Source organism: Paramisgurnus dabryanus, chromosome 12 (assembly GCF_030506205.2).
Source record: "Paramisgurnus dabryanus chromosome 12, PD_genome_1.1, whole genome shotgun sequence".
Classification (NCBI taxonomy): Eukaryota; Metazoa; Chordata; class Actinopteri; order Cypriniformes; family Cobitidae; genus Paramisgurnus; species Paramisgurnus dabryanus.
The window spans coordinates 31,092,721-31,107,246 of record NC_133348.1 but is presented as its reverse complement, the minus strand read 5'-3'; the positions used below and the strand labels follow the sequence as shown (position 1 = coordinate 31,107,246).

Here is a 14,526-nt window from a genome sequence, read left to right as displayed (position 1 = left end):
CGGAGGGTCTTGTATCACACTGAAGGGGCTTATTTCCCAATAACTACCGGCTGCCTCTACATTATCCCACTTATTACACGGCTACTTGCCACATAAGAAAAAAAACTGGACATGAATATGAATTTTATTGGCATATTTGTTTTAAATTAACATTTTTATCCTTCCGCGAAACTTTGCACAGATGCATAAAATGATCGTAATACCTTATTAAGATCCTCTGCTTCATACTTGTCTCCATTTTTTCTCTTTTAGCCAGTCTTTGAGAAGTTTTAATGCCCATTCTGTATTTTTTTGTGTGTTGGCTTCGTAGCTGTCATGCTCTATTTTGTCAAGTTCAGTCTCAGTAAGCTGTCTGTGTCTTGTCGTGGTTGTCGAGTGTTTGTCACAAGATGGCGCCAAACAGACAGTAATCTTTATTGATCTTTATTGGCGCGGAGCGATTTTACTCGTGCAAGTAGTCCGGCTATGCGTTATTATTTTGGAGCGGTTATTATTTGAAAAGAACGAACCTGCAAATGTCTCAACTGACCAATCAGAATCAAGCATTCCAGAGAGCCGTGTAATAAGTACAGATAACGTGTGTACCCCACATTTGCAGATGTGAAAAAAATCGCTTATGATCTTGAAATTGTGTGCATCTAAACTGTTTCAAATCTCCGCCTTGAAATGACGCCCATTAATTTGACATATAAAATAGCTCATGTCAATGTTTAAATTTTTTTCAAGCAGCAAGAATGGCTTATATTTCCAAAAACCTCTTAGAAGCGTACATCTGCTCAGTCCTTGACGTGGCGCTAAGCACTTTACCATGTCATAAATACAGGGTTCCCACAGGTTCTTGAAAGTTTGTGAATCTGGGGAGGGGGAATTCAAGGCCCTGGGAAGTTTTTGAAATATACACACATAGATACAGGTCATTGAAAGTGCTTAAATCTACTTTATGCAAGAAGTTTTCTGGAAAAAAAATCCATATTATTCCCTGTGTAGTGTAGGATAATATCATACAAATTCTAGACTTTTTAAGCACACGTGCTAAACTGTTCGCTTTAAATGCTTATATCTTCTGTATGAGAATGTTGATTCATACCAAAATGCTTTTTTGCATAGTTGTGTTTGACACATGAAAACATCTCGTGTTACGTATGTAACTGTTGATCCCTGAGAAGGGAACGAGACGCTGCGTCTCCCTCTCCATACGTCCTTCGTCCCTGTAACACCGTCTTTGGCAATATTTCAGATAGCGATATACTTCCTGGCTCCCGCGTCACCCTGTCTTTGTCGTTAAGCCTCACCATTGGTTGAATTTGATATACACATTCAGACGCACTTACCCCTGGAGGCGTCCCCAAAGTGTCACCGCAGTGACACAGCGCGAGTTCCCTTGAAAGGGAACTGTAACAATGTATCTTAAAAGGTAACACGTTGTAACCTTGCTCTCACTTGAAATGTGTCTCCACATTTAGTCCTTGAATTTGAGGTATTGGACCTGGAAAGTCCTTGAAAGGTCCTTGATTTTGAAGTTAACTACGGTGTGGGAACACTGTAAATATGACGTGCATACGCACAATCTATGATAAAATGTTTGCATATGCATGCTTTATGAAAGAGCTCCCTAGTCTTGTAGACCTTTTTGGACCGTGTGAACTCGTGGGTTTGGTTTGGTCTGGTCTTGACTCCAACTCTGACACACGCTGTAACATCATTGCTACAAACAATCAAATGTAAAATTACGTAGTATGCAGTGCTGTGCAAAAGCCTATGCTGCGTTCAGACCAGTCATGGTACAGGCGTCAAGCGTGAGTGATTTCAATGTTAAGTCAATTGAGCGCGAGTTTAAAAAGTTGAACTTTGGCGGAAAAACGCGCCACGTTAACCAATCAGGAGCTTGTTCTAGTAGTGACGTGATTAACAAGAAGCGAGCGGAGTCGCAGAAGCCCCTCCCATGACGCAAATTTCCGCGTGAATGTCTTGATGACTAGAATTTCGCGCGCGAATGAAGCGAGTAAACTCAAATGTTCAAGCGGCAAACTAGGCACGGTAGACGTGATTTTGATGCCTTTAAACGCGGCCATCCACATTTATTTTTCAGTCTATTTTTTAAGATACAAACAGAAAAATAATTTACATTTTCAGGATTAAATGTCTTCTTTAGGCATCGTCTGTGTTAAGTGTGACCTCTCTTGGCACTAAACACATCTTGAGCATTTTTGAGTAGCATGAAGTAAAAAAACTAATTTCTTTAAAATAAGAATTAGAATAGGATTTAATTTTATTTAGGTTTAAGAGATCCTGCAGTTTCGTGCTATTGCTTAAGTGGAAGGGGAGTTTACCCTAAAAACTTGACACATCAGTTTACATTTTTATGCAGTTTTTAATACTATATACACATTTCATGTATTTTCTGGATGTATTCTATAAAAGAGAAATGATCACTATAACATTGCAAAAACAACAAATCTAATTCGGGCATGATGGCCTAAGACTTTTGCATAGTACTGTATATTGAGGATAAACGTTGTCATTTTTATACCAGATATTTGAAACAACATAGACATATTGAGAGATCTGTACTGAGAGCTGTTTCTCAAGCAGTGAGATTAGGCATTGCAGTTGTGCACAGATATAAACTTAACAGATAAAACATAAAAGCCAGTAACTCATTATTTCTCTTACAAAGGCCCTTAAAGTCCAATTTCAGAATATGAAGAACATTAGCCAGTGAGCTGCGCTTTTTCTGCGGGGATAAGTGGGATAATTTTCTGCAAAATGAACATGCTCAGGGATTTCTGAGAAATTTCCCACAAGAGGAGATTCAGACCATGTCTCATTTCATTCTCTGTTCATTGTTCGTCATGAATAAGTCAATTTCTTCTGGTCAACTTCGTGTCTTGGTCTTTCAGGCCTGTGTGCTGTATATCTGGGTATTTGAGCTTTGTCTTGTTCAGGGGTCTGATGTGAAGATGCAGTCTTTTATGATGAAGTCATAATGACATGCTCTCGAGAACAGAGAGGGTGGCATTGTTGCGTTCGGCAGACGTCTGATGTGCAGGCAGGAAACGGACACACAGAAGAGTGGAAAAGATTTTCAACAGTCGTCTCAGGATCAAAGAGCTTTTGTCTGGAAAGTTCACTCGGTCATAAACTTATTTGCATTCATCTGATACTGTATGAACCCTCACCAGTGATGTCACTTCCTGTTATTACCCCTTTCGAGTGCACTTTTGCAGGGTCCCGAGCACAGGGAGTGACTTTCGTATCATCTCATGCATACTTTATAGGCTTAATGTGCTTTTTATCTGTATCTTCATAAACGCCTGTATGTGTTTGGTGATTTTATAGAGCCAGTCACAAATGCATGCTTAAAATAATAAATGCATTCAGTGACTACAAATCTATAAAGTGCACAAACGTATACACTTAAGTTTAATGAAGCATTTAAAGGATACTTGGGTAGGCTATATTTTTAAAGTTTCAAAGTTAAAATTAAACATTTTAATGCATTTATTTGCATAACCAAATGACTTAAGTGCATTTAGGAACATGTAAAAGCAAACAATTAATAAAAGAGAAGGAAAGTAAAATGAAAACTAATTATGAATTTCAAATGCAACATGTAGTTAAGCATGAGAATGTCTTAAAGGTACAATATCCAAAAAACACTAGGCCAGTGTTAGATATTTTGTCCAGCTGATTGCTAACAATATCTCTAAAGATTTCAACTACTTGTAAATCCTGAGAAAATTGCCATTCTAAATAGTGACACGGGGCAGTGCAGTCACCTGTCAATGACGTCATATCCACGTTATCCTTTGTAACCGCCTTTACGGATGTAAAAACCACATGACAAATGCGGAAGTAACATTAGTGTATAGTGTCTGTCGCTTGTATCGAGCGTTTGCTTGTTTGTGGACCACGATTACTTTTTACCATCTTCCGCTGGTTGTGTCGACAAAGACAGCTTGCTTAAGTGTAAGCTTGTGTTTTACTCGACAGGTGAGTTGTTTTGATTCGTAACACTACAAACAGGGTTCCCACAGGTCCTTGAAGTCCTTGAAAGTTTGTGAATCTCAAGGCCCTGGGAAGTTTTTGAAAATATACATACATAGATACAGGTCATTGAAAGTGCTTAAATCTATTTTATGCAAGAAGTTTTCTGGAAAAAAATCCATATTATTCCCTGTGTAGTGTAGGATAATATCATAGAAATTCTAGACTTTTTAAGCACACATGCTAAAACTGTTTGCTTTAAATGCTTATATCTTCTGTATGCGAATGTTGATTCATACCAAAATACTTTTTTGCATAGTTGTGTTTGACAAATGACAACGTTTTGGGTTACGTATGTAACTGTTTTTCCCTGAGAAGGGAACGAGGCGCTGCGACTCCCTTGCCATACTTCCTGCATCCCTGTAACGCCGTCTTTGGCAATATTTCAGATAGCGATATACTTGTCTCCCCTGTGTTTGTTGTTAAGCCTCACCATTGGCTGAATTTGATATACACATTCAGACGCACTTAACCTTGGAGGCGTCCTCAAAGTGTCACCGCAGTGACGCAGTGCGAGTTCCTTTGAAAGGGAACTGTAACAATGTATCTTAAAAGGTAACACGATGTAACATTTAAACTTGAATTTGAGGGTATTGGACCTGGAAAGTCCTTGAAAGGTTCTTGAATTTGAAATTAACTAAGGTCTGGGAACCCTGTACAAAAAACGTATGCTATTATATCGATCACAAGATTAGTTTGTAATATATATGATTAACAATTTAGTTTTGGACATTACTTAAAACCTTACATAATGAAATAAAACAATGTCATCAAACGCAACATTTATAAAACTTGATTACTTTACCTCATCCGTTAACATGATTTCTCACTCCCGTCGTGTCCTGAAGACACCAAATACCATCATTCCACGTTTTCTCGGCACTTCATTAATGTATGTTATTGTTTTGATTGTGCGCCCCCTAGCGGCAGATTCTACAAATTGTACCTAATTGTTTAAGTAAGCAATAAGGTACGAGAGGCTGTGCTGTGAAGGTAACGGCTGAAAAGCGTTGTTAGGCACGACGCGAAAACGGTTACCACACAAAATTGAAGTAAAAAAAAAATATTAGTGCAACTTTCAGGAAGTTAAATCAATATAAAGCATTCCTTCCGCTAGAAAATAAAATTGTCTCTGACCATGAACAAAAATGTGTTACAATGTGTAATATGCATGAAAGATCAAATAAAAACAACAAACCGATACGTGTGGTTGCTAAGGGTGTTGCTAAGGGCGCAGTGATAAACAGAACCATTGGGTGAAGCGGTCATAGCAGTGTTTTACGGTACATTCACATGGGGCGTAAGCGTTAAAGCTTAACGGAAGGCTTGTCTGAAGCGTGTCCAACAGCCAATCACTGTGGCCGCAACACAAGCTCCGGTCTTCCATAAACGTAATTGGCTGGCTCTGCCTAGGTTATTTGCATAAGGCGTTGCCGCTTGAAAGTTGAGAAATGTTCAACTTCTGCCGCGAGCAACGGCACTGACGCGGCGCTGACGGATCCACAATTCAGTCACCCATTAAAAGTGAATGGGAAGCGTCAACGCTTACGCCCCGTGTGAATGCGCCGTTATCGTGAATAAAGCACAGCTATTGACCAATCAGAATCAAGGATTGGAACTAACCATTTTATAATTATATACACTCAGTTGGGCATTAGCCAGTATGAGATTTTGGTGGTTTGTTTCGGCAAAAATTCTGTTATATCAATCTATTCTCCAACCCATACGATTGCTTTGGTCATTTGTCCATTTCACCAAATATGAACTATATATGCATTTACAAAATTAGCGCCTCTACCGGCAGCAGGTGAAACTTAATGTATTTAGGGTATAAAATTATATTTTGGGGTATAATTTTGCTATGATGACATGCACAGGGATAACATTTTCAATTTAAACTGCCAGGATTAATTGTATTTTATTACACATTACACTATTCAGGCATTTAGGGCAAAAAACGTACCCATTTATTTATTTATGATATAAACACAGCATACAAAACAGTTATAACTTTATAAAAATGTACTTTAAAAAATCCAAGTGTACCGAGGTCAAACGATCGATTTATTTGAAGAAAAGATGCAAAAGTGATAACAATCCGCTGTAAATATCAGATCTGGACGTACACTGACTGATTCAAAAACTGTCGCCAGAAGAAGCGATGATACGTCATCTATGATTGTGAAAAGGCATTGGCTTTCGTGTGTATCGTGACCGATCGCATCATTACGTCAGCTGAGAATGTGAAGCGCTATTGGCTCCTGTGACCAACCACATCATGCTGGTTTATGTTTGAATAAGATCTGACTGTGCGTTTTTCTTATAAAGTAATCGTATGGGTTCAGTTCACAAGGTTTGCAATGCGAATGGTTTGTAATACTTTTATGCTGTTATATGCAATAAATACCTGACTGTACTTTTACTTGCGTGTTGTGTTTTATATGGTTGAGAAGTGGTTGGGTTTAGGGTGAGGTTGAGAGTGGGGTTAGATGCTCCAAAATATCTTTAAAACCATAAATGTTTATGAAACCGTTTCTACATTTACAAATTCATAAAATTAAATGTGTCTAATCTGATGTGTAAAGCAAAAACTTTAAAACTTAACAACAGGTTGTATTTATAAGCTACTGCCGCTAGAGGAAACTAATCCCTTAATACGTCACTTTACGTGGTAATTAGGTGCTTGGACAAACAACCTATGAGGTCGTTATTTTTGGAGGACAATTGAACAGGCCCATTGCTACACTCAATATTTGCGTAAATACAGTTCACGATAGGATTGTTGCCATTAATGCAACATTATCCCACCATACACTTGTTCTTCAGTATTTAATACTCTTCCCACATGTTTTTACATCTCGTGAACATTTAATCTCACAGATGTGACTTTAAACGAGTTTAACAGAAGGTAATGATCCCATTAATCGTTACTGTGCTCATTAACAAGGTTAGATATGGCACACGGCCTGGTCGTATTTATTTTACCTGAAGCCCCTGTGAATGTAACCGCTGGTATCTGATACTTCTCGGAGCATTGGGGGTTGTTGTGTTCGGTATGAAGGACGCTGTTTGCAGCAGACTGCCTAACTGACTGGAATTTTAATACAGTATCTGAGAGACACTCGCTTGTGTTTCTAAGAGATTAAATGAGAAAATAATGCAGCTAATGTGAAGTGGAGGGTCGTGCTTCATTAGAGCGCCCGTGAGAATCTCTCTTATGACCCGACCGTACCCCCGAAATCAGCGTTCATATAAAATCCTTGTAGATGTGGAGGAGTTCATAGAGTTGAGGGTAGTTTATAATTAATAAAAGAAGCCATTAAAGTTGTTCTGTTTAGTTTAGCACAATGTCAGACAGGGACGCCTTTCATCTTCTGGTCTTGTTTGGTTTCAGAGTCGTGTGCATTTACTGCAGTGATCCATTCAAACACAAACAGTCTCAAGGTCTTGAAACATTTATTAGAAGAGAAGTCATTTATGGCGGTCACTCTTCACACCAGAAAATATTCAGTCTCACTGTTTACTTTCGGTTATTTGACGTATGCATTTTAGATTTTGTGAACGCTTGCATGCATTAATATTTAAATTCATTGTTTATGTCTAAAATTAGTCATGATTTTTAATGTTGATTTATGTTCTAAACTTTTTTGCGAAATGTAAAGCTCTGGCTCCAGTTTTAATATTATCCATCCTAAATCGTTATACAATTATGGTTTCCCAAGTTATAGCACTGTGAATGAGTCAGGTGTACTATTTTCAGATTTTGAAGTCTGCTTCTGTGTCTGCTTTTCAGCAACCCTTTATGATTTGGGAATTTGTGGGTGTTGACTTTTTAATTTATGAAATGGTAAAAATGTGAGGCAGAACAGCCACGAAAACAAACTGCAAGGTAATTCAGTTAGGAAATGGCTTTTATGTGGTGCTTGGTACAGCGATGCGTACGAATGCTTTTCCATACATTTTTCAATTTCCATGAATGTTGGGAGCGGAACCGGTTGCCATGGAAACGAACAATGATTCCCATTTGTGCTAGTAGGTGAAGTCATCCCGCATATGAGGCGATAAATATTTCTCTTTTTGCAAGCAGGCGAAGTCTAACAAAACTAACAAAAGAACTAAATTAAAGTGACGTGTTTATTACATTCAAGTGTATTTGCACGTATTTCTTTTTGAAATGTGTCCACAAGTAAAATGTGGAAAAAATATACGGCAACACTTAAAATGGCTTTAAAGTTTAAATTACTGTCTGGACGTTTGATCAATGATTGATGGGTTGGAGAAACCTGTTTCAAAAGAGTCATTATTTTTGCAACTCCAGTGAAGTCTTTGATTCAGATTGATTCACAAGCAATTATTTTAAACAGGATTATTACGCAAGTGGTTTGTTCATTTTCGTCCACAAGCAGAGACGCTTCAAGAGAATATATTATATATTACTTATCAAAATGTTACTTTTTTACATATACTGTACAATTCACATGCTCTCACACATGGAGCTCATCTGAAACATTAGATAATGAATTATATCTAAAGGCTGATTTATACATTTGCATTGGCTACTCGTGAGTTTTCGATATACTTTTGCGTTGTTGTTGTTCACATCCATGTGCAATTACTAGGGCTGTCAATAGATTAGAATATTTAATCTAGATTAATCGCATGATTTAATGAGTTAACTCACGATTAATCGCAAATGAATCATGTATTTTTATCTGTTCTAAATTTACCTTAATTTAACAATTTTCTGTTTTTTTAATACTCTAATCAACATGGGTGTGGACAAATACATATGCTATATGCAAATTTATGTTACGCCAGCCTGTTTACATTTTCAACAGAACCATCAGCCGTTGTTTTGTATATGAATTTTCCTTTCAGAAGACCCTTTTCTTTCTCCATTTCTGTTTGCTGCTGCTCAGAATGAGCAAATTTTATAAAATGAGTGTTTTATATTTTGACATTCTCTATTAAAAAAAACTTAAAAAAAAAATGCATGATTTGTTTGAATCTTCAACCTTTTTGAAGTTGACAGAGTCAGCAAAGGTAATTTTGAGAAAAATCCCAAATTACTGCAAAATTACCACATCCACACCTTAAAATAATAGATTTAATAAATAGATTTAGCACACACAAAGTCAAAAACAATATCAATATATGTTAAACTTTTTCTTTATTTTTGTTTGATTTACATTGAGACAGACAACTTTAAGATCTACTATACTGCAAGGATCTTTAATGTTAACACCTCAAATATTTTTCCTCAGTTAACTAAACATTCATTTCAGATATATCAGATTAAAGGTCATACCTGCATGAATTCTTGTCAAAACAGATATTTTTAAAACTGTAATTTTGTGTAGATGTCTACATATTGGGGTCGCACACTCAGGCCTCTGTGTGCATGCGAGGAAGATCATTTTTGAGTCTTGTCGCTCTTAATAACTCTTTAAACCAGGGGTCTTCAACGTTTTTTGGGTCGGGGACCCCTTAGATTAGAGAGGCATGGAGCAGGGACCCCTAATACTAAATGTGTAAAACAAAGATATTTAAGTAAGCAGTAAGGGACGAGAGTCTGCCTTTTCGTATTAGGCACAACGCAAAGTGGAATAAAGTACAACTGATGACCAATCAGAATCAAGGACTGGAACTGTTTTATAAATAGAAACAAACCATATTGTCACACAGCCATACTATATTAAAATGCATATTTTTTTGTTAAAGTAGATTTAGTTTTTATATTAATATAATAATAATAATAATATAATATTATTTTAAGGTATTTGCAGTGTAATATATTTTAATTTTACTGTGAATTGGACAAGGGCTTTCAGTTTATAAAGATGACTGATCATGGTGAATGGCACAAAGACTGTCTATTCTGGTGGGGACAGAGGTTGTGCTACTTTATAATTTTGAGGTCTGTTGCCTTGCTCGTGTATCATCATTGTCACGAGTTTAAGTAACGCAGGTTTATTTTCTATATAGCTTCATATCAGACTCAGGAGAACAACATGCATCGAGTCCGAGCGCATCTCTTTGGGGAAACTTTTTGAGAGGCGGATTTCAACCTGACTATGAATCTTGCACAAAGCACCATCACGGCACGCGTTTCATTCATTTTTAAATGCGAGCGATAGTTTTGTAACAGTTTAAAATGCAGACGCGGTGTGGTGTCATTTGCCTGTTGAATTAGTGCTTTAAATCTGAACCGCGTGAAACAGCCGTACGTCCAAGTTCAGTAATATAGATGAGACAACATGTCGCACTGATTCTAAAATGACATTCTGAAAGAAAGACACACATAAGATTTACCTGTTTTATGATGACTTATCTGTTGCTACTGCTGCTTCCTGAGCGGACATTTATAATCTTTAGATATATTATTTTGGTCCGCTGGCTAAACTGAACGCGCGCCTTCAAACCTATGCGGCCACGCACGCGCACAACTTAAAGGGGACATGTAACGTTTTGTACATATATTTTACGTTTTAAGCAAAAAATAGCTTGTTGTTGAACATCATTTGGTGGACCCCCTGCAGTTCCGTCACGGACCCCCAGTTGAAGACCCATGCTTTAAACATTAATCGGGTCCTAAACTTTAGCTCTCTTAATAACCCTTTTAACATCAAGCAAGTCCTGCAATTTATTTATTTCTTCATGCTTTAAAAACGAAACCAAAATATGCAGATGGAGACCCATCTTTGCATTAGGTCATTTATGATGGTTCACCTCTCAGAAAACGTACAAATAAATCATTTTAGATGTGTAATGACTATTAAGAGCATTGGATTTGCTAGACGAGTGCTTAATGTTCTTATTTTTATGAAAACCTCTGACTCATTCAGACAGCACGGGTCACAGTAAGGCTGCATCCTAATATATTCAACTATAGGCTGGACCAAAGCTGTTGCGTTAATCACATTAATAAAATTAGTGGCGTTAAAATGAATTTGCGCTAACGCGTTAATTTTGACAGCCCTAGCAATTACACATGCAGACCGGCAGTGTTGACCGGCAAGTTAGTGGTGTATACACAGTGTCAAGGCAAAAGCCGAAGAAGCTTATTGTGTGTGTTGTTGGAAAAGCACGATGAAAGTAAATAGACGACTTGTTGCAACTTGAGTTATTAAATATCGCTCCAAATACGGAACTTTTTATTCCATATTTTTTTCCTAAGGGAGGGGTTTCAAGCAGACCAATCAAAGCAGTTGCGGTCCGTGTAGAATTGACACAGTTAAATTTTTGGAGAGGTGGGCGTTAGTCTATGGCAGGGGTCTCCAACCTTTTTTCATTGGAGAGCTACTTTCTAAAAAATAAAAGTGGCCGAGAGCTACTTGTGTCACGTAATACCTAAAATGATGTAACGCATGAGTCAGTCTTATGACATTCCGATTCCGGGCCGGTCCTTTTCTTGCCAGGTACGCAAGCAATAACATCACACACACACACACACACACACACACACACATTTGCAGTGGAAGCAGCTCGCTTCTCCAACAGCAGCATTAATTGAATTCCGTACTGGAATCATGATCCGTTGACATAAAGATCACGAGCCGAACCGCCTCCACAAATTGAGCCATAATTACAAATCTTCAGACTGTGAACACAAATAAGACTTTTAATAAACTTGCCTTTCAGCATGTACTTACACGAGTCAAAACGGTTTGGGGTTTTAGACCTGCAGAAAAATCATAATCGGCCAAGAAAATTGCAATCGGTCATCTCTAGTTAACTCAAAAAGAAATTCTATAATAACTTTACCTGATTGTTTTTACAGTATACGTCATACACTTGACACAGAAGTATACATTTAGCTTAAGCTCTGAGATGTACATTTCTTAATCCATCACAAGCCAGGTTATGGAAACATCAATGTATTCTAGCTGAAATGTCTGAATCACAGAGACATTTTTCATTTTTATTATTTGTGTTTCCTTTCCTAACATTTGCTGAAAAGTTTGTGATTGGATGAGTTTGTGATTTATCATGTGTCTGTGTTTGCAGCTTCTTGAAGGCAGTTTCACTGCTCAGGTCAGCCATGAAGTTGATGGTCTTATCTTCCAACCTATAGGGGTGAGTTGATGTGTTTTTCTTCAATATTTTTAGAGAAGAGTACATTAGCGCATCTTTCACATGAATACACACAGACAGTGGACTGTGTCTGTGTACTAAAAAGCATTTAAAGACAAACACATATTCACAAAAAATAACCGCAGTGACCTGAAGAGTAAATTATTCATGTTGTTTCTTTCAGTAATATTACATTTATTGAGAGGGAATATAATTTATTTCTCTCTCTTTTGTTCTTTATCATACAGTGTGTATGTGCACAAAAGTTAAAGGGCTTTCAATGACAAATTAAACAGTTATTGTAAAATTAAATGAGTCCACAGTCAATCCTGCCAAATGCGGGTAAAAATCAGCTGTGGGGGGAAATGTTATCAAATCACTAGCCAGTTTGGTGGGTTATTTTTTATAAATTATGTTCTCTCATTCATTTTCCTGATAAGGCTCATGTAAGCCAAATCTGTGCAGTTTAAGTGCAAATATTCAAATTGTGAGTTATTATGATGCACGAGCCTAATACAGCATTATTGTGCATATCTAGATTGCTTGAACACGCGTGTAACTACGCACCAAATAACGGCATACTTTACTCAATACAACACTTAAACATAATATTGGGCAATACTTAGTTGGGGTTACTAACCAACATTAAAAAAGTCACCCCAAACAATGAAAATTAAGTAAAGAACTGCTAAAGTTTTAATACTAACGGTACATTCACACGGGGCGTAAGCGTTAACGCTTAACAGAAGGCTTGTCTGAAGCGTGGCCAACAGCCAATCACTGTGGCCGCAACACAAGCTCCGGTCTTCCATAAACGTAATTGGCTGGCTCTGCCTAGGTTATTTGCATAAGGCGATATGATTGGCTGACGCACGCGTTGCCGCTTGAAAAGTTGAGAAATGTTCAACTTCTGCCGCGAGCAACGGCACTGACGCGGCGCCGACGGATCCACAATTCAGTTCGCCAACGCTTGACGTCACCCATTAAAAGTGAATGAGAAGCGTCAACGCTTACGCCCCGTGTGAATGCGCCGTAAGTGGCAAACATGATAATGTATTGTAAGGACTGCCGGACATATGCATTGGAAGAGCACAAAAAACAAAGCATTTTGTTACTTGGACAAACAACTACTGAGGTGAAAGCTGTTAAAGGCCACGAAAACTCTAAAAAGTATCTCCAGAGCTTAATACTATAGATGCTTAGGCTAAAGATGAATACTAGTTATTTATATACATGTGGTTTGTGGTCAACTGTTAGCTAAATAATATAACGGTAGATTGCTTTACGTTTATCAACATAAACTGTATATTATAAAACGGCCCGTTCTGGTTCTTCATTCTGATTGGTTGAAACGTGTTCTTAGCCGTGATAAAATACACTGGTAACCTCACGGTTCAGACCACATTACATAAGTATCACTGCGCCACTGTTGCTGCGTACTGATTTATGAAAATAAACACCACAGTCTTTGATCATATTTTTAATTTGTATACAATTGCACATTTAATGACGATATGCAGATAAATGTCAATAAATATTGGTGAGTCATCTCGTCAATAAAGAGAAAACGCTCCCTGAGGAGTTTATAAATCAAATCCGTATTTCCACTGGGTGGCGATCTTACCCAACTTAAACACTGACGCATTCACTCAACACTGAAAACAGCGTGTTTTGATCAGGCTCTGAATCTGATCTCTTACAAAAGCTCTTCACAAAAATGGAATTATCTCCGCTTTTAGCTGAAAATTTTAGAGGCGATAAGAGAACACATGTTTTTTTAAGCAGAGTCTGTTCTTTCATTTGATATATTTTATGTTTATTTAAAGAAGATCATTTTTCTGGAAGCCTTTAAAAAAAAAAACGCTGACGTGGAAAGAAGTTGGGAACTGCGCTCTGTTGCAGCCACACTTGATTCTGAGGAACTACTTTGTTTGGCGGAAGAGTAATATTTGTACTATTACACATTATTTGTGTTTTATTTTATTAAATCCTGCTATGCATATGAAGTAACCGTTTTATAAACGCAATAAGCCCCGCAAAGCAGTGGAGTTACAGTGCATTTTATAACAGCTAAGGGGGGTTTTCCGCTTCGGCTTGTGCCTAACAACACCCCTTAGCTGTTATAAAATGCACTGGTAACCCACTGCTTCTTGAGGCTAATTGCTTTGGTAAACATACACTGCAAAAATTACTTTCTTAATTAGTATTTTTGTCTTGTTTTCAGTAAAAATATCTAAAAATTTTTTAAATCAAGATGTATTTTCTTGATGAGCAAAATTACCTAAGAAAATAAGACAATTTAAGTGAATTTGTGTTTAAAACAAGCAAAATTATCTGCCACTTAACTAATTTTTATTTTATTTTTTTCTCACCCCATTGGCAGATATTTAGCTTGTTTTAAGCTTA

At 37.4% G+C, this 14,526-nt stretch overlaps 1 protein-coding gene across 1 annotated transcript in view; it reads left to right on the top strand.

Annotated features, from left to right (window-relative positions):
* rngtt (RNA guanylyltransferase and 5'-phosphatase) overlaps positions 1-14,526 on the top strand; it is a 164,596-nt gene that overhangs the window by 75,383 nt on the left and 74,687 nt on the right. Inside the window, exon 12 of the mRNA XM_065268829.1 lies at positions 12,055-12,123. Within this exon, the coding sequence (XP_065124901.1) occupies positions 12,055-12,123 (69 nt within the window). The remainder of the gene's footprint in view (positions 1-12,054; positions 12,124-14,526) is intronic.